General features: G+C 33.2%; 3 protein-coding genes across 7 annotated transcripts; all 3 read right to left on the bottom strand.

The window, feature by feature from the left end:
* Nucleotides 1–450: 450 nt before the first annotated feature.
* LOC108376672 (flightin-like) lies at nucleotides 451–893 on the bottom strand. Its single transcript, XM_017632895.1, has 2 exons — nucleotides 799–893; nucleotides 451–634 (listed from the first exon to the last, which is right to left on the bottom strand). Exons 1-2 carry the CDS (start codon nucleotides 891–893, stop codon nucleotides 499–501), a joined length of 231 nt encoding a protein of 76 aa, XP_017488384.1. The 3' UTR covers nucleotides 451–498.
* Nucleotides 894–8,683: 7,790 nt separating this feature from the next.
* Nca (neurocalcin homolog) lies at nucleotides 8,684–11,892 on the bottom strand. The gene is made up of 4 exons (XM_017632896.1): nucleotides 11,798–11,892; nucleotides 9,900–10,018; nucleotides 9,252–9,440; nucleotides 8,684–8,948 (listed from the first exon to the last, which is right to left on the bottom strand). The coding sequence occupies exons 1-4, from the start codon at nucleotides 11,865–11,867 to the stop codon at nucleotides 8,754–8,756; spliced, it is 573 nt and encodes a 190-aa protein (XP_017488385.1). The 5' UTR covers nucleotides 11,868–11,892; the 3' UTR covers nucleotides 8,684–8,753.
* A 1,951-nt stretch (nucleotides 11,893–13,843) lies between these two features.
* On the bottom strand, nucleotides 13,844–18,621 carry LOC108376674 (neuronal calcium sensor 2-like). 5 transcript variants are annotated; one of them, XM_017632902.1, is made up of 4 exons: nucleotides 18,381–18,621; nucleotides 17,671–17,672; nucleotides 14,741–14,869; nucleotides 13,844–14,248 (listed from the first exon to the last, which is right to left on the bottom strand). In XM_017632902.1, the coding sequence occupies exons 3-4, from the start codon at nucleotides 14,798–14,800 to the stop codon at nucleotides 14,072–14,074; spliced, it is 237 nt and encodes a 78-aa protein (XP_017488391.1). In that variant the 5' UTR covers nucleotides 14,801–14,869; nucleotides 17,671–17,672; nucleotides 18,381–18,621; the 3' UTR covers nucleotides 13,844–14,071. The 5 variants fall into 5 exon arrangements, with proteins under 5 accessions (XP_017488391.1, XP_017488389.1, XP_017488390.1 ...); XM_017632900.1 differs by lacking the exon at nucleotides 17,671–17,672 and having other exon boundaries at nucleotides 18,367–18,621; XM_017632901.1 differs by lacking the exons at nucleotides 17,671–17,672; nucleotides 18,381–18,621 and adding an exon at nucleotides 17,944–18,082.
* Between the last annotated feature and the right edge of the window lie 1,813 nt (nucleotides 18,622–20,434).

Here is a 20,434-nt window from a genome sequence, read left to right on the forward strand (position 1 = left end):
CGAAATGACGCCGAGCGAACTTCGAATTTCGCTTTGGCTGGGTTCGATTAGACAGCGAATTGGAATTACAACCTCGTAGCGATCGCTTGGAAGGCATATCGATAAGCAAATCGATGAATATACCGATAAATGCATATATCGATGACTTAATCGATAATAAAGTTGCAAACGCGGTCTATTTCAAAACAAAGTCTCTTGCTTTTACTGATAAAAATGTCTATATTACACCTCTGAAGGATCAGTACTAACTAAGTAAGTAGGTAAATTTACTGCATTACAGTGAAATAAAAAGATTTTCAATATATCAAAAGAGTATTATAGCGACAAGCTCCCACTTTATTTGTAACGTAAATAGGTAAACATCTCCTTATAAATAAATTGTACTACAATTTTAACTAACTTTTTAGTTGTTATTCATATTTATGAACGTATGTATGTATGTATGTATGTTTATGTACATATGTATTTAGATAGGTATTTTAATTTATTTTGTTTTATTTATAGAACATGTGCATATTTCTGGTTAATATAAGCTTTAGTGTGATAATTATGTGTGCGAATCGAGGCAGCCAAAGTTTGAACAAGATGCTTATCCCTTTTGCCTGAAGATGTGTACGAATCAAGGTCGCGTCCACTGAAATCGCAGGCAATATACAAAAAGAAACATTAGTAACTTTGAAAATATTGAAAAGTTAAAATACATATGTTTTTTGCCAAACGCATGCAAATGCAAATTTTTATTGATTATCTATAAAAAACCCAAAGACAGATTTGTAATCGAAAATGCATACTAACTACCCAGTGTTGCTTGATCGGAGCACACGTTCAGCCCAGGTTTGTGCTCTTGGTATTTCTCTTGGTACGCCAACTTGCTTCTTATCCANCTGTGGCATCTGTAGGCTATTGAAAAGCAAAGCCCTCTTCCTAACGATCTGAAATCACACGCTACAAAACTCGTATAATGTCTGTGCTTATAATATGTGTGGCGCAGTAATGTGAAAAATATCAAACAAAGTGGGAAAGGCTTTCGTGACAACTTTTCTACCTAAGACTCAATGAAGCTGGGAGTGTCGCACGTATGGACGATGATGCTATGTTGAAGAGATTTTTCAACTCGGCTCTCATGGGTAGACCACGAAATCAAGCTCCCCCACGAAGATATTAGAAGGATCTGTTCAAAATTGGTGCAATTAACTACCGTAACTTTTCAAAAGAAAGAAACAATTGGCGAAGTTTTTGGCCTCGAGCCAAACTGTCAAATGATTTTAGTGCCAAAGAAAAAGAAAATGAGATTTGGTCTCTTTCAGTTGCAACATCAGGCAGAAAGTTCAAAAAAAAAACAATTGAACGCGCGATGTAAATATGTTTGGGAGAGCAAATTTTTTAAGATGCGGAATTGTACCCCTTTTGTTGCCCAGCTGGATGTGGTAGGTAGCGATAGTCAAATTAAAATTTCAAACAATTTTCTTTTTTGAAAGAAAACTCGATAGGTGGCGCTGACATCGAGTTAATCGCACAAATATTCTTACAAAAACTCAAATCGCCAGGTAGCTCTCGAATCGTTTTATTGCAAAAGTTCCATTTACAGTCCTTTTTTGATAGCACTATTCCCCCAACTTTGGTCCAAATTAAACTACTTTTACAATTTGAATACAATTTTGATGGGAATTCGAGAAAAATGTTCATTTCTTTACTATTCGTGTTCCCGTTAGTAGAACATGTCTGTGCAAATAAACGAAACTGTTTCGAAAAATACAAAATACTTTTCCAAATGGGTTTATTGACTGCTGGAAGTGATTTTCTATATTTAGCCTCCTAGCGAGAATTGTGTCGAGTGCAAGACGTTTTCCGAGAGTGGAATCGTTTCGAGGATTATATGGTATTGCTTGAAATTTCGACAAGACTAGTGTGCTCAAACGGGAAAACTTGGCAGCACTTGAGAGATTTTGACGAATTTCGTCACAAGTTGACTAAAATAGCTATTATGGAATGCAACCGCCCTGTACGCCTGTAAGAGGGCTATAGGCAAAAGGTGGATATCATTGGTGGCCTACTCTAGTTTTGCCAGGTTAAATGCTATCCAGCCGTGAAGAGGCCTCAGATACGAACACGCAAAGCTCCCTGAAACTCTGACGAATAATCTACGACAACGATATTATACCACTCCTCTACTTTGTTTAGACAAAAAATTCTCCATAAGAATCCCTAAGAATAACGCATGGGAAGGGGATAAATGAAAGAATGGTTAGCGGGATTTACTCAGCTGAAATCGCACTTAAGCTCAGTCTACGCTTACCGGCGCATTGTAGTGATTTAAAAGCAGAGCTTAAGGCCATAACGGTGCCCGCTTGTGGTGACTTATCAACTTCCACCCCTCCAAAACGGTCCATAGCGATATATTCTTAGAGTCAAGCTACTGGTACTAAATCACTAAAATCTAACGGAAAACCGTTCAAAGTAGCCACATACTGCAGAAGAATTTTCGACTTGTTGGCATCAAAATGCTCCTTGACTGTTATATGGGTCCCTGGGCATAGAAACATTCCTGACCACCGCCGACGAGCTGGCTATGAGAGGGACGGAAATATCCGAAATCAATTATGCTTAATACGCGGGCATACGTCGAACCTCCTGTAAATAAATGGCATCCATCTGTGAAATCACAACGGGCCTTTTCAGCCTACGTGGCAGGCACTCTAACCTAACCTAACTTATAATATAACTAAGTAATATATGAATAATATACACATATTTTACAGACCCTCAGAAAAAAAGGAACAAGTGCAGGAGTTGAAAAAATTGCGAACACATTTAAGGCAGTAAATAAATAGATATGTGTGTATGTGTATGAAGAACCAATACAGGTTTACGCGAAACTTCAGAGTTTCCATGGTGCCACTTCGATTTTTATTACTTTCATTCGACCCGACTAGACTGAATTTTCGGCACCCAATACTTAAAAAAGATTGATGCAGATTTTTTCTGTTACCGATTGAATATTTTGTTTTCTCGTGATAGAGGATATTTTTTATGCTCAAATCTTAACTAATATTAAAAAAAAAAATATTAGGGTGCACTACGAAAATGGTTAAGGTAGTTGCCCCTTAAATAAGAATTGATTTATTGAGATTGATTTCGATTCTGTTCTTCGCATATCTACTCAAAGCGATAAAATTAGTTTTTTGTTATTTTCGATCTGCCATCCTTAATATGGGCACGAGTTGTTTTTACACCCTTTTTTGGCATGATTTGAAAATCTTCAAATGCGAACAGCAGCCAATAAAATCAACCACCAGCCATAACACAGAGTTAAAAAAGCATAATAAAAAAAATTAAAATCTAAGTATTAGATTCTCTCCATTTAGTCTTTTCAATGTGTCCAGGATCCATCAGATGCGTTAACTACTACGCATATATAATAAGCTAAAATTTAGCTACGAAAAAATAAAAAAATTATACAATGTCAGTATGTCAGCGCAATAAAAGGTCTTTACCATCTTTAAATTTTTGAATTTTAACCGTAAATACTACATGACATTGAAGTTAAATTGAAAAATTTTTATTTGTTTAAATTAAAACCATCAAATATTTTGTAAATAATTTCACTTGAATTTATTTTTAAACTCTTCCTTTGTTGTTTTTGTTTGAATATTTGGCACCTTGCGTCTTCAAGTACCACCAACGTTATCAGTTGCACTTATGTAATCGATTATCGGTGCGTGCTTTGATTGCATTTCAACGTTATTGTGACTACAAAAGCCCCATTAGAAAAAATAAAAATAAAATCAATGTCAAAATTTAGTTTTTAACTAAATTATCCTTCAAAAATAATAAATCTTAAAAACGCGGTGATATGCTTTCGAATTACTTTTTTGGCGGCTTTCACTAACAAGGCGACTGGCCACTTTGTAATTAGCTGCTGCAATACAATTATGCAATCGACAATAATACCTATGCACACAATTTGTGCAAATATGGAAAGAGCTTATCACATTTCAGCTATGACATCACTTGCAATTTTCAATTGAAAAAATAAAAAAAAAATTATAAAAAATACTTGCACCTTCGAGCAAATAATTTCTTCGCACCAGAAATAAATTTTTATATAAAAATCAATAATTTTTCCAAATATTTAAACTAAATTACTTCACTTTTCAACGAAACTTTATATGTATATGCCTCTATTTATCGCCTTTTTTTCAATTGTGTATTTCAATGCGTACAGATTTTCAACAAAGTGCACAATTAAATTTTCAATTGCTTCAAGTAAATAATTTCGCGCTGCAGCTGCTGCCTTCTACTATTGATACCTTTAAGAGGTTGATGTTGATTGAAGAGGTATACAAAAAACACTGCAATCGAGAAAGTTAATTTAGAAATTGGAAGCCTTACCAATTACTGAGGCAAAGGTTTTTTTTTGCATTTATTTCGAAAAGTTTAGCCAATCAGCGCCAAGTTGTCAACCACGCCAATTAACACTTATGCGAAAACACTTTTAGATTTAGATTTTAGGGAAAATACTTATTTAAATTAGTGCAGCCAATGCACATTGATTAATTACGTACGCTTTGTTGTGGCAGCTAATAAATTGCGAACGCTTGTTGCGCGCCCAGGGTCCATTGCATTTGGTAGCAGCAACGCGCAAGAAGGCCTATGAGGTATTTGGCAGAAAATTGTTATACGTTTTGAAGTACATACAACAAATTTTAGCGCTCGTTGACACTGTATGCAGATGGATTTTTGACAAAACTATATGAGTCAAATTATCAAGTTTTACTTTAGAAATGCTAGTTGCTAGTTTTTAACAATTTTTGCTCTAAGAAGAGTTCCGCTTACGGCGAAAATTCGCACCGATTTCAGCAGGACTGTACGGATTTTAAGATAGTTGTCCCGCTGAATATTTTTTGAGTACGATTATATGTCCGGCTCACACTAAATAAAACCTATTCGAATTAACATACATAAGTATTGGGTCATCAGGAAAGTCTCCATGGATTTTTGGGTACATTTGAAAAACTTTTTTTTTTCTTTAAAGAAAATCAATCTCAATGAAATATATCGCGCCCTAACCGCCAAAATATCGTAAGCGACATTTTTTTCAAAATTTTCTTTTTGAAGCAGAAATATTTCTGGGGCATATCTAGATGCATTTCTGCATCAAAAATAAAATTTTGAAAAAAATGTCGCTTACGTTATTTTGGCGTTAGGGCTCGATATATTGGCCATTATTATCTATAACCTTTACCATTATTATCTATGACATTTTTCGAGTAGCTTCATATCATCAGTGTAGAACTTCTGTGGTTTATCGGCAAAAACCTACGCCAAGTGATGGTCTCTTCGTTCGTTCAACTTCTTTTTTTTTAACATATTGAGAGTTTAACAAATAGAAGTTCGTCGGGGAAAAGTCCAGGCTATTCGGTGGATGCATTAAAACTTCCCAGCCAAGTTCCTTCAATTTGTCGTTCTTTTTTGATTTCTTCGTTCAAACGGCCAAGTTATGCACAGCACCGACCGAATTGATCGTTTCGCCGTATTGTTGTAGTTCATAATGGGCAATTCCCTTCCAATCCCACCAAACAATCAACATACCTTTGTTCGTTGTCAATCTAGGCATTGAAGTCATTTGTGTGGTGTCATCGGTCTTTGGGGAGAGCCACAAAATCCCCGAAAACAAAACCCCCAAATACATTATCCCCAAAATCAAAATCCTCAATATAAAAATCCCCGAACACGAAATCCCACACTTTTTGGCGACAGTGTCACAAAATCCCCAAAACACAAAATCTCCAAAGTTTAGAATAAATTTCGATTAAATTTTCAATTTTTTTAATTCAAGTTTTTCATTCTTTACATGGGAAACGACGAAAATGTCAAAAGCTATGCAAGAAACTTGAAACGCCTTGACGGTACAGAAGAATGTCCCCTTTTCTTCTCACCCACTCTCTGCCATTTGCAAGCATAATTAAATTCAGTACTTTAACCCATGGTGCAACAAACAGATGAAGTAATAAATCAGCTATCTCGATTTATTTTCTGCCAATCGGCTAACTTATAAACAATTTTAAAGGCAAACTTTCAAATAACTAAGATAGTGTAAAATAAATATAAATCCTTCTTATCGCTCTTATTACAATTTCACCATGACTTGAACCGTGTAAAACCCGTCATACATATTTTCAATGTATGACAATATTTATATATATTTTATGAGGCCATGAAGAAGGAGCCTAGTTGTCTACAAAAAAAAAATGTTTAGTAATATGAGAAAGAGGGATCTATAAAAAATAAATGCGGTATTTTCATAAAAAAGCTCATGCACCTACGTGATGCTACATACAGTGGTCGAAATAATTATAGCCGCACCACATTTTGACAAGTTTTAACATATTATTTTTGTTGTTATTTAATTTTGGTTATTTTTTTATAAAAATATAGTTCATTCTTTAACAAACCCCTTGTAAATCCAAGTTTCAAAATTTGAGCAATATATATAAAAAAAATTAAACACACTTTCGTAAAAATTTCTAACTATTTTAATTAGATTTTTTAGAAAGATTCTGAGTATGCAGTCTTGTAGCCCATGGAATTCTAGTAGAACAAAGTACAAGTATCAAATGCCTGAAAACTACGGTTGATTTTTCCGAATTTTGTTGTCTTATTTGCTTCCATATAGCGAATACACAGTTTATTTTTATATGGAAGAAACCCGCAACATCCTGGACAAAAAAAGTTCTAGAAAATTAACCGTAATTTTTAGCCTTGAAACTTGTACTTTGTTCTACTAGAATTCCATGGGCTACAAAACTGTGTACTCAGAATCTTTCAAGGAAATCTCTAATTAAAAAAGTTAGAAATTTTTACGAAAGTTTGTTGATTTTTTTAAATATTGTACAAAGTTTGAAACTTGGATTTACACGGGTTTTGTTAAAGAATGAACTTTATTTTCATATAAAAATAATCNATATTGTACAAAGTTTGAAACTTGGATTTACACGGGTTTTGTTAAAGAATTAAATAAAATTAAATAGCAACAAAAATAATACGTTAAAACTTGTCAAAATGTGGTACGGCTATAATTATTTCGACCACTGTATTATAGTAAAAGAAAACTAAAAGGGCGTGCCTCGGGCTATTACCGTTTCGATTCTAGTAATGCATTTTAAGGTGCACCCCAACTTTTTTTTTTAAATGTCAGGCTACTCTAGCGCTCAAGGCCTCATATATACAATGCACATAAAACTTGCATCGTTACGTTATCGCTAATTATTTCGCTATTTGCACTTGATAAATTATTTGAGATCCTTAGCCCACAATATTTCTGTTTGCAATTAAAATTTGTATTTGCCCTTTCATTATTTGCTTTAAACTATTTTGACGAAGAAATATTGTAATTTTCCATTTATGGTTTATATGGAATGTCTTGAACAATGAACTTTGTGTTTATATAAACTCATGCAAAATGAATTACTAAGTTATTACGATGTATTAAATTTTCTGTAATATTCATTTACCTATATTTTCGTATCCAATCCACTTGTTAGCGCCCGTAGTCCAAAACAAAAATAGTTCGATTTCATTGATGGTTTCAATCAAATTAATTGGCGTTAATTCATGTGGCACCCAAACATCGAACTTCTTTGTGTAGCCTGCTCTTTTATGATGATGCCTGACAGCTGTCATACCAGTCTTGCTCAAGAATTTGCATTCATAGATTTTGCGAAGAAAATGCGTGACACCGTAACTTTTATAAAAAGTTTGAATCTTATATTCAATATAACATTGTGCGACAACCGAAACCAGTCTGGGCTTTGTCAACATTTTCTGAAAGTATACCCATCCTGTAGTAAATCAGTCGATGGATTTGCAAAAGTTAGCTCGCATTTTTATTTTACGGCCTACTAAAGTTTTCATGTGCCGGCCTAAGTATTTTTCAAAAAAGTACAGAAAAAAATAAAATAAATGACTGAGCGACATCCTGAAAAGGTCGTTTTGACATTTACTATAAGAAACCCCGCAAAAAGCATAAGATAAATAAATTCATTCATCATAAATTTTAAATCAGGTATCGTGACAAAGCAGGAAGGTATACCCAAGGAGCGTTATCAAATCACTGACTAGAGTGCATCCCTTATTTCTTTCTATGATTGAAAATTCGAGCAAAAGGAGCGGTTAAGGGTACATATTAGTGCAAATAAAGTCAGCTTGATAATGGAGCTACATAGTATTACGAATTAGAGTTTTATATGTGTGTTGCTTAATCCGGAAATTGTCTTCTTGTAATAAACATAAATATCAAGTATGTGGTCAGCAATGCGTATGCGTAATTTATTTCTCTGTTTGTGATACTTTGACGAAATCGAAAAATATTACTCATACGACCTGTGGGTCATAGAAATATTATGAAATGTTAACTATGTATAATAATCAATACATGTAAAATGCAATTCTGTTTAGACATGAAGATGGCAACTTTTGATCTTATTTATGATAACGAACGGCATTTATTTAAATCTACTTTCAGCACAAAATGGATTTCGATGATCAGTTTTTGTTTAACATAATCTATTTACGTATATTTCCGTGGCTTCTTTCCGTCACATCTTTACATTACTGGTTTTTTCAACAGCATACTACTCACCTCTATCAATTCAAATAAACAAAATTAGAAAAAAATTTTTTTTTTTTATTATTTTCCATGTATTTGAGATTAATTGTTTATTGCTTGTTATAACTTTTTAATTATATAAAAGTTAATGTGTTTGAGGATCACATTGTAATAAACGAACAATTGATGGATCACTCTTCGCACCCTCAATAAACTCTTCGAGACTTAATTTGCCATCTTTATTTCGATCCATCTGTCTAAAAATTTTATCTGTTCGTTTCTCTGGCGTACTCTCGTCTTCCGGCATTTTCATAACAGAACCAACCATTTTATAAATTGCCTGCAAGCACAGAGAAAAAGAAATTCAATTGAATGTGAAATAAATAAATAAAAAAAAACGTTAAAAATTATTGCACATGCATACATATGTACGTACATAAATATGTGTTGTTGCAGTATGCGAATTATGCGGCCTTATCACGAATTCCATGTGAACCAATTTGCACAAAAATTATTAGGCAAAATAAAAACAGTTTCTCCCAACTTGTTTTTGTTTTGCCTGTTCAATTACGGGAACGATTTATTCACATGGAGTTGGTGATAAGACTGCTACCTTAAAAAGATGTATTTTTTGTTTGCTAACCGTGACGATTTCCAGCATTTCTTGTCGGGAAATGTAGCCATTTCCATCTAAATCGTACATAGAGAAAGCCCATTTTAACTTCTGTTCTAATTTGCCGCGTGATGTCACACTCAACGCGCATAGAAACTCTCGGAAATCAATTGTGCCATCGCCATTGGCATCGAATGTTCGAAAGACGTGCTCAGCAAACTGGAAATAAAAAGGATGGAATGAAATTAATTTCTTTTTTAGCTTTTAATTTTTCAAGTTGTCTTCAAGCTGTTATTTTTTAAGTTTTTTAATTTTTTATTCGATTTAACATTTAAATTTTTCATGTAACTACTTTATATTTTTTACATTTATTTCGTTATATTTATTTTTTATATTTTTATATTCATATTTACATGTATGTATTTATTTTTTAATACATATTTTTAGTTTATATTTAAATTTTTTTTTTTATTTATTTTGGAACGAATTTCCGTCATCCCTTGTCTAAAATAAATTATCCTTCTCCCACGGAAAACCAACCAAATCAACAAATTTAATTTTTCATTTTATTTAATTTTTATTTTTTTAATATTTTGTTTTTAGTTTAGTTTTTATTTTAAACCAAATTTATGAAAATAAAAGAGTTTTAGAAATAAATATAAACTTGCAAAATCTTACCTTACTTGCATCACCATACGGAAAAAAGTTCCCATATATTTTTTTGAACTCCTCTACGGAGAGATGCCCACTGGGACAATCCTTTAAAAATCCCTTATACCATTCTTGTATTTCTGCATCTGAAGTTGAAAATAATAATATTTACAAGCACGTTACATAAAAGATAGATAAAGATAATAAAATAACTAGCACAAAAAAATAAAAACAATCAGCATAATTCTTTGGTAGGAATAGCTAATGACCGATCCGACACAGATTTACAACCGAGCCAAAAACTGTCATTTCGGCTAAAGATGAAAAAATTAAAAAAAAACTATATTCGTATGTTACACCATAAAATTATAATCAGGCAGTTCTGCACAGCCTTTTAGAAACCTCTTACTTCCACCAGAGGCTAAGTTCAGGGAATTATCTGCGAGAATGGGACATAGGTCCCGATGGTATATGCATGTTGATGCTGAATCATTTGGGTCCAGAGGAAGTAGACTACCCTACCAAGGCCTTCAATCGCTCAATGGCCATTGACATTATTTCTGATAATTGGAAGACTGAGTAATTCCACCACAGAAATTTGGAAAACACGCGATCAAAGCCTAGTCTTATGGACCGATACCTCTCCTCATCCCGAATTTGATGGCACTTGAGTCCCGCATCTGACCTTAAAGATGCAAACTGGCTTTCGATACTCTGAACTACATATGTACATACATACATACCTCACGTGAACAGAGTGTATTGAGCCATCCTCTCTCACTCTTCGACGGTGGTCTGTGAACTTTTTGGGTGGTGGATAATCCAAAAGGCTAACGCATTCGTAGGATTCTAGACAGCACCCGATTTTTATTAATAATCAGCATTATTGCGAGAGTCGTGTCGAAGGCAAGTCGTTTTTCGAGAGTCGAATCGTATCGAAAATTTCACGTAATTGCCTAACATTTCCACTCGACTAGTGTATTGAAACGGAAAAACTTGGCATCACTGCATAGTTTTCGGCTATTTTCGTCGTTTACTTGTCGATTACTGTTTACTTATTTCAGCACGACAGTCGACCATGCGTATGTTGTCGAGTCGTACATTTAGCCTAATTTACGACTTACGCAACGAGGCTGAATATTATAACCAAACATCCAACAAATGGGAGTAATCAATTTATTTTAACACATACATACCTACCATGCAAACTTAAACTCAAAAACGCCTTAAAAACACCATAAATGCCATCATTATTATATGGGTTACGTTAAAAGTCGCAAATATGTGTCTTTTTTTAATCGAAAGAAAAGATTCCGATCTTTATTTTTTCTATAGCTAGAAGACGTAAGAAGACCGAGAGAACAAAGTTTTTGTCCATAAAAAGTACCAAAGTTGGCATTTATTAAGTGTAACTTTGCTTATATTTATTAAATTATTGGGGTTTTTGCGCTGATTTTTACTGTATCTATATTTTCGTATGCACCTACAACAAAAGCAACCAAAAAAAAAAGTTATTAGAAAAAAACTTGGCTCAGTTGAACCAAAAGTCTCAGTAAGTTTTAAATAGTTGAATAAAGTTCTTCTGACTTCAGCCCCTTTTATTTTGTATAAAATTGTAACTTTCGTAAAAAGTTATAATGAATTTTTCTTTTTCAAATATTGCTTTAACCGTCCATTTATAAGAATTGAATTTTCAAAAAGTTGAATTTTTTTGGCCGAAATCCCACTGTGCGACTTCTTGATTTTTTTTTTGTTTGTTCAGATAGTGGAAAAAGCGGAGTAGCGCTCTAAATATTCTCGAAAATTTTATGAAATCTACGATCATATGTAGTAGAGTTCTAACCACGAGTCTAAACTTAGCTGTATAATAACAATATATTTGTTTAAAGGGTTTTATTTTATATGTATTTCTTTGCAATGCTTACCTGTGAATTCTGTATTTTGTTTAAGGTCCTCTAAGACTTCTGGCTTCAATTTACTGTTTTGTTTACCCATTTTGATTACTCATGCTTTGATTTCTCTGAAGATAAAAGAAAAACAAAGATTTACAACAAAGCTAAAAATTCCTGTTAATAAAAAATTTTAATAAAAAAAAAACTCCAAATTAATGATAAATATATTAAGATTTTGTTACCGTTATTGATCGTGTGCGCTTCGAACTTGAACAACTAGCAGATTATTAGCGAGCTTGAATGGGGTTGCTTGAATAGATATACGAAAAATACAACGTCAATACAGCAAAGATTAAAATAGAGGCAAAAAAATCCAATTAGCATAAGTAAGATTCTCAAAAAAATTGTCAAATCTAATATCATTGTAAGCAGTGAGCTTACGAATAACACTGTTGTTAAACGTTTGCTTTAAAAATCGCATAAAAATTAAGCGCTTCTACGTAGATTGATACTTAGCGGCATAAACTTTTAATTACTACAGGGAAACCTCGATATAACGAAAAACTCAATATAAAAAAATGTTCCATAGATATAAATATATAGAAATTTTTAGCTTGAAAACCTTCTAAATATATTAACGGTTAAAGTCCCGTTAGCAAAAGGCATCTATAAAACTAAATATCTCGACTCAGAAGCCTCTACATAACGAATTCGGAATACGTTGACGGTTAGAGACCCCTTATAAAAAAACGAACCTATAGGTACTTATGACGAATTTTTTCCAAAATTTTGAATTTTTCGTTGTATGGAGGTTCTGATATTTTATAAATATATCAAACCTACAGCATTCGTCCAACTTTTTAGAAGCAAGAGATTTGCATTTTTTTTTTTGGGCAGAAGTGCTTAAGTAAATTATTTTGGAACTAGGTATAAACTAAAAAAAAAACACTTTTTTATTCAAATTAAGCTTAACTAAGTGTGTATTATTTGTCATAACGGCCCACACTTTCCCCATTACCCTTATTCCCCGGTAATTTTCACACATCTACAACTCGCTTGTTATGTAGTAAAAATAGCTTTTATGTTTTTGGTTTCTTTTTATTTTTGCTGAAGACACATGCGAAAGAAACACAATGACTCGTATAGAATTTGTGGAACAAATTAGCTTCTGCAAGTTAAGCGTTTTTTATCTGCTTAGTTTTGCTATTTAGAATGCACTTACACGCCAAGCATTAAGAAGCGTTTGGCGCATTGTCGAAAATGAAAACAAGAAATTTACCAGAAAAAAAAACAAGTGCGCTGCAGTTGAGCATAGGTTTTGTTTAACTTTCTTTATTCTTTTGTATATGAATACTATGCATATAATAAAAAAAAAAATATTTCTGATTTTCAATTTTGTCTTAATTTTCTACTGATTTTTTTCACATTTTCGTTTTTTAATTATTTTACTTCCGCCACGTTTGTGACTACCAGCTTTTCTAAACAAACCTATTGGACGCACCGCAAGTGGTATGCGTTTTTTATTTCGAGCAATTTCCCCCCTTTTTTTTCAAAACAAACAAAACTTATTGCGAGTCATACGCCTGCGATACTAAAATTAAAAGAAAACTGAAATGCCAATACTGCAATTTGCTACCAATTGCAAATGCATTACAATGTCCCCGAATAAAAAAAAAATATATACATATATCCATATGCAAATAAATGTGTGATATCGGGGCAGTAGTAATACGTCAGCGTCTAAGCGGAATCTTTATTTGTAGTAGCCTATATTCGCAGCAATCAACACTTAAATAATAAAATAAAATTTAAGAAAATATTTTAAAACGGAACGAAACGAAAAACACTAGACTACATGAGAGCTACATATGTACAAGTAATTGTTAGAGCTACTGCTGCAAACATAACTACACACATACACAAGTATGTACGTGCATTTGCACTTAATTAGATTTGTTTTTCAATGCCTTTATTGCAAAAAATTACAAGAAACAAAAGCATAAAAATACAAGTTTTATTTTACTCGTAAGTATGTATGTCCGTATGTAGCAAGTTTGTATAAAATATTGAAACACAATGTTAAATTTTAGTAGATGCCTTAGTATTCATTTTAGGAAATGTAAATTTATAAATTTTATGATATAAATGATTCAATAAATTACATAAACCACAATGGGTCATTTGCTTATTTTTATTTTGTTTTCTTTCAAAATTTCTTGTGGTTGTTTCTTTGGTTTTTTTTTAAATTTTATTTTGTGAGGGGGTGGTTGTTGGTTTTTATGTTTTCTTTTTATTTGGTTGTGGTGTTTATGGGGCCAACATTTTTGAAAGTTCCTCATCTTGCAGGCACCCTTTTAAAAATTCATCTTGGGTTAATTGACCATCATTGTTTTCGTCCATTTTTGCGAAAATATTTTTTGCACGTTCCTCAGCGGAATCGGCTGGTCGATTCGATGAACACGCGCCGAGCATATCGTATATGGCCTGTAAGATTAAAACAAACAAAACCGAAGCACACACAATAAATATACTATAGAGATTCAATGGAACATACACATTTACACTCACACACCCACGCATGCATGTAGTTAGTAGTATGTGAAATAAAAACTATAGCTTTATATGAACACACAACACAGCTCACCTATAAATTAATGGGCGCAGACATACATAAATTAATAAGTAGTTTGAGCAAACGTGAACTGAGGGCATAAATTAAAAGCATAATTACAACATTTGTGTGTGCAAGAGAAAAGAAGGAAAAAGCTAATTTTTCGTGTATAGAAAGTTAGCTGGTATTTTTTTCTTTTAATTACTGTAGTAAATAAAAATGGCTTTTTAACGTTGTAACTCAAATAAAATGGCAAACAAAAAGGCACAACATGTCTGCAGGTGTTTGCGTCACATACTACGAGTACATACATACATACATACATACATATATATCTGCAATAATATATACTAGTATTTTACTACCTGAACAATTTTCGTCATTTCTTGTATGTCAATTACGCCATTACCGTCTACGTCGTACATGCGGAAAGCCCATTTGAGCTTCTCCTCGGGAGTGCCACTCGATGTAACGTCTATAGCAAGAAGAAATTCCTAGAAAATCGTATGAAATTGTAAAATCACGCTCGCATAATTTAAACAAAAAAAAAGTACATAATACTAAAAAATATTAGGATACGGGCAAACTTTGAAAAATAATCCTTACATAGAATACATTTTCATACACAAGCATACTTACAAATCGTGCAGTATATATATATTTTTTTCAATATAAAAGCCTACCCACTAAACATTTTTTGTTGCTGGCAATAAGAAAGCGTGTTGCCCTCGGAAACAAATTTATTGCCGGTAATATCGCCATTTTATCGATTTCCTATTACCAGTCGCTCTAAAACGTTCGCCGAAGGCAACTCGCCTGGGCGAGTCGTTTTCTTATTACCTGAATGAGTCGATTTTGTCGCTTCAGGCGATATTTGAAATAATTTTATTTAAAACTTCATTTATTTTTTGTATGCAAGATTGGAACTTAGAAACGGAATTAATTCTTTCTTTCGCTAAGGGGCTTCTTATTTTTTCAATCCTGTGCTTGGTTTGGATAATACTGTTGACGCGAAATTTAGAAGTTTGGGAATTTTTGATGACTTATTTATTTCAAAATTGACATGAACGAAATGATGCTGCCGATTTGTCACCACGGCAATAAAACGGTGTGCCGCCTATTTCCCATGTTTTGCATGGTGGGTAGGTTCTATTGGAGGCTCAAAATTTTATATGAAACTACATTGAAGAGTGCCCGACGTCGTTCGCGGTGAACAAATAACCGATTAAAAATGGCATGTGCCACGCCTCCTTGCACAAACTCATTTATGTATGTATGTATACCTTACCATGAGCATCTGCCATAGTTATGTCCATTATAAAAACATATTACGGAAAAAAGGTTCTCTCAGGTAGTCGGCCATGATTTTTTTTTAATTTGACAGCATTTTAAAATTATATAAAATTGAAAATAAAAAATAATAAATTGTGTTAAATTGTAAGTAAAATTAAAAATTACATTATTTGAAAACGTAAAAAATGCTAAAAGTTGTTGTTGTAACAGCATACAAATTCCCGAAAGAGTTTTTGGGGAGTGATGCTGAAGTGAAAATCTCATGTGACTTATGGTTCCAAAGTTATAACTGATTGAAACTTTCAAGCTGTGGGATGTGGACACGCTCCTTATCTTAACTAAAACCTTAATAAACCTATTTCGTCTGGCTCCTATTTTGTGATACATAATGCATAACCTAATTCCATTAATTCAAGTTGACATAAAAGTTTTAACAGGTGGCAACCCTCCTACATGTAGTTTTGAAATTAAGCCCTTTCAGAACCATTTCGATTGATACCCATATTGATATAATTAATTTAACTTATTAAATAATTTGAATTTAACTTTTTACACAGGTGGCAACCCTCTCATCTTAAACAAAGTTTAACTGCCAGTTTTACGAAGGCAACTTAAGTGTAAAATGACTTTTCTGTCAGTTTCCATATTAAATTGAAGTAAATAAATTATTTTTCACTTAAATTGCTTTCGTGAAACTGGCTATACGTGTTCAAACTAAAGATTTCTTCCGTTTGACACCCATATTTTAATATTGCATATAACTGCTATATAATTTAAATTAATTCTGCTTTTTAAACAAATGGTAACTCTCTTCAAAATATAACTCTAAAGCCTCTTTTATGTAATCGAAAAACAAAACTACGCGGATTTGTAGGTAAATCAAATTTGAAAGGGTTATTCTCATATTCCGTAGCTATAGCCGAGTGGTTGGAGGTGCGTACATCCACTCCCTAAGGCCAAAGTTCGATTCATGGTTAAAACAATACCTCAAAGAAGTATTGAAAACGGATTTTCCTTAAAATCAGTCGCTGTGATGTAGTGGTTAGAAGTGCGCACTACCATTCCGCAGGTCTAGATTCGAGCCCAGTTATTGTTATTCTTATATTCCAAATATGTATACAGCCCGCCTCATTTTAAAGATACATATGTATGTATATATGCACATTATTTTCCTTCAAAATCTGGGCTTGCATATATACATACATATATGTATGTATTTACATGTAATCTTTAGAGAAGCTTCGTTTTAAAGTTATTTTGAAGAATGGTCGATTTTAAAGAAAATTTGTGTAAACGAAGGCACTAACATAGATACTTTATTTCGTATGCGGCTTTTTATTAAACAATACAAAAAACATACTACATATAAAATTTGTGTCACTTGAAGATGCACTGTATACCCTACCACCGTACAGGGCAACGAAAAAAAATTTCGCCATACACCCCCGACTTGAAAGTATTTTTGCAAGGCAATTTCGAACATTTATCCCGAACCTACGGGTCTCTACATTTTTCGGTGACACCTATATTCGGCAATACAAAGATTTTTTTTAAATAGTTCTGCTGGCATAATTGAAATGCTTCCTTATCAAAAGTTTAATGATTTGTTGTGAGCTTTAATTTACTGCCATTAGAGTGGTATGTTAGACCGATAAGAACTTATATCTGGTGGATAATTACTAGAACATGGTAATTGAACTCAATGAACTTTGGCACAATTTTCTCCTCGAGACAAGCACATCGATACATCATACTTTAAGATCCGACTGTAAATGCCCATGATATGACGAAAAATGTAAAACGGCGACCTTACACTCTAAAAAAAATTGTGTAGATTTCCTACCTAAAAGGTAGATTACTGATTTCCTACCTTATTATTCGCGAATTACATGCTCGGTTATTAAACGAATAGTTTGTTGAAATTTCGGACTTTTTAGAGTAATATAGCTGCTGTGGTGTGCGTAAATTTACTACGAAGGTGTGTACAAGTTACAAAATACACATCTGCTGTTTCATTTCACCCGCAGAATTGTGTAAAGCCGCTAACAAAAGGGATTTTTACATACGAAAATATGTAAACGAGAAAAATACATATTCATCGTGTAAATTTACCAAAAAAATTTAAAAATAAACAAAAATATACTCGATTTATAGTCGCATTTTTAAATTTTTTAGTGTACGTTCGGTAAAAAAAAATTAATTGCCTTGCAAAGATAGTATAGTCTATAGATGTACGGCGAACTTATTTTTCTGTTTTTAAGTTGGTAGGATTTACATGCGTATGCTTTTGTATCGATGATTTCCCTCTGTGGCTATTTATATATTTTTATTTGATAAGTCGTAATAAAGTTGCTAGTAAGTGTTTGTTTGTTTGTATGTTTTTATTATTCTGCCCGAATCAGTATCAACGCCAGCCAGCCTATGCACGTTCATACCTATGTACATGATGTACAGGCCCATATTGCACAATATCAATATTGTCTCTGCGACGAAACTTTTTTTTCATTCACTACTCCCAACGTTGTTTTTGGGTTTTTTACTATTTTCCTGTTATGTCGATATAAGTACATACATATGTATCTATGTAGGTAGCTGTTATTTTTCTTTTTTTCTTGGTTTTATTTTTCTCATTTTGTGTGTATGTATGTATGCTTTTTGTTGTTTTTCTGGCTGCATAAAATCAATTACATCACTTCACCTCATCTTTTCAACACAATCGCACAATAGTTTCCTCGACAAGCGGCACCGAAGAATGCAGGTGCACGGGGGTGGGCCGAGTAGAAAGAACGTCAATTGAATAGTGATTTAAGTGAGCTGAATATGTGGTGGGTGTGGCGCACGGCGGTCGTCGGTGGTAGGTGGCCGGTGACGACCGGCGGCGCTGGGTTAATCGTGCGCGCTGAAAGAAATGTTTACAGAAATAAATCCATTTAATGAAGGAATTAAAACAAAGGCGACACACAAGTATCCGCACTGCGTTTTTCGCATTGTTTTCCTTTTAAAATAAATATTAAAAAGCAAAAACGATTATCACACAACACCACCACGGCACGGCCGTGACGTCCCCTACACCAACAGTGATAGCTGCAGCAGGCAGTAGGATTCCGGGATCCCGCAAACTTACATGTACCGAAATCCCGGGATTACAGCTCCGGGATGCCGAGATTTTTACTTAGTCATTTACGGAATGAAAGAGATGTTGAAAACGAAAAAATTAATTAATTTGAGATGAAAAACGAGATATACAGAATACCAAAATTTTGATTCAAAGTGAACTTGAGCTATTTGCATTCGGACGTGAATTTCATAACCTGCCTAAATAACTGTACTTACTCAAACATTTTGTGGCAAGAACTGTGTAATAACGAAAAATCTGGTAGCAATTGAAAGCACAACAAGATTTTACAGTGTGGAAGGGTTGTCCTCATTTTATTTTGTTAGCGTTTTGTGGAAAATTAATTTCTGAAGATATTAGCCAGGGCTTTTTACAATTAATATAGACATTTAGGAATACTATAAAAATATTTACACATTAAATTTCCGATGGAGGTGCATTATGCTCCCTGTAAGACCAAACGGTGACAATGAATCTGTAGGCGAACCTACTGTTAAATGCAAAAGTTGTGATAAAGTCGAAACCCCGACTATTCCCGGGATTAGAATTTTTGCATCCCGAAATCTCGGAATTGTTAAAATCCTTCGGTATTGAATGCCCTACTAGCCAGTAACACACCCAGTAGGAAAACAATCAGGTGTTCGAGGACTCGAGTAGTTCAGCAGCACTTAACCGCAATACGAGTATGCATATATGAATGTAGAGTGTTGACGACAGCAGCGAACAAACGACAATGAAGGGGGTATAGCTATAGAGCAGCAGCATTTATGCGATGAAACACGGCAGCAACAACAACAACTTGAAACNTTAACCGCAATACGAGTATGTATATATGAATGTAGAGTGTTGACGACAGCAGCGAACAAACGACAATGAAGGGGGTATAGCTATAGAGCAGCAGCATTTATGCGATGAAACACGGCAGCAACAACAACAACTTGAAACCAAAGCACATCATTTACTGGACATAAACATACATACAAATAATGTGTGTTTATAGACGTAGTACATACATTCATATGTACTAAAGTTTTTAGTTTACTGTCGCATATTTTTATTCTATCACTTTGCACTACAGACAGTGGTGTCCATATACATACATACATAGAAACACGAGTTCTTGGCAATTTATTTTTTAATTGTTTTTTTTTTTTTTAACAAAAATAGATAATACCAGGGACCGTAAAGATTAGGATCTTTATAACAAAAATCAAAATTTAACCGTTAATATTGTATTTATATTTTCCGATCAAATTTTGATTGGTATTTTATGCTTTTTATTTGTTTCGATAGGTTTTTGATCGTTGCTATACATCGTTGAATAACATTTATTTTTGATCGAAAAAACCATAATCACAAACCAACAATTATTCATTACAACAGTTAAAAAATATAGAAAAAAATAAAAATCCAAAATAACATTTATTTTTGATCGAAAAAACCATAATCACAAACCAACAATTATTCATTACAACAGTTAAAAAATATAGAAAAAAATAAAAATCCAAAATAACATTTATTTTTGATCGAAAAAACCATAATCACAAACCAACAATTATTCATTACAACAGTTAAAAAATATAGAAAAAAATAAAAATCCAAAATAACATTTATTTTTGATCGAAAAAACCATAATCACAAACCAACAATT

Source organism: Rhagoletis zephyria, unplaced genomic scaffold (genome assembly GCF_001687245.7).
Source record: "Rhagoletis zephyria isolate East Lansing unplaced genomic scaffold, Rhagoletis_zephyria_1.1 Rzeph_scaffold_10807, whole genome shotgun sequence".
NCBI classification, from domain to species: Eukaryota; Metazoa; Arthropoda; class Insecta; order Diptera; family Tephritidae; genus Rhagoletis; species Rhagoletis zephyria.

Coding starts and splice junctions, on each gene's coding strand:
- Nca (XM_017632896.1), bottom strand. CDS start 11,867: ATGGGTAAACAAAACAGTAAATTGAAGCCAGAAGTCTTAGAGGACCTT. Junction 10,019..11,797: donor ACAAAATACAGAATTCACAG/GTAAGCATTGCA, acceptor TTTCAACTTCAG/ATGCAGAAATACAAGAATGG. Junction 8,949..9,251: donor AAATGCTGGAAATCGTCACG/GTTAGCAAACAA, acceptor CTGTGCTTGCAG/GCAATTTATAAAATGGTTGG.
- LOC108376674 (XM_017632897.1), bottom strand. CDS start 17,420: ATGATGTATCGATGTGCTTGTCTCGAGGAGAAAATTGTGCCAAAGTTC. Junction 14,870..17,348: donor AGTTCAATTACCATGTTCTA/GTAATTATCCAC, acceptor ACGATTTTCTAG/GAATTTCTTCTTGCTATAGA. Junction 14,249..14,740: donor AAATGACGAAAATTGTTCAG/GTAGTAAAATAC, acceptor TTAATCTTACAG/GCCATATACGATATGCTCGG.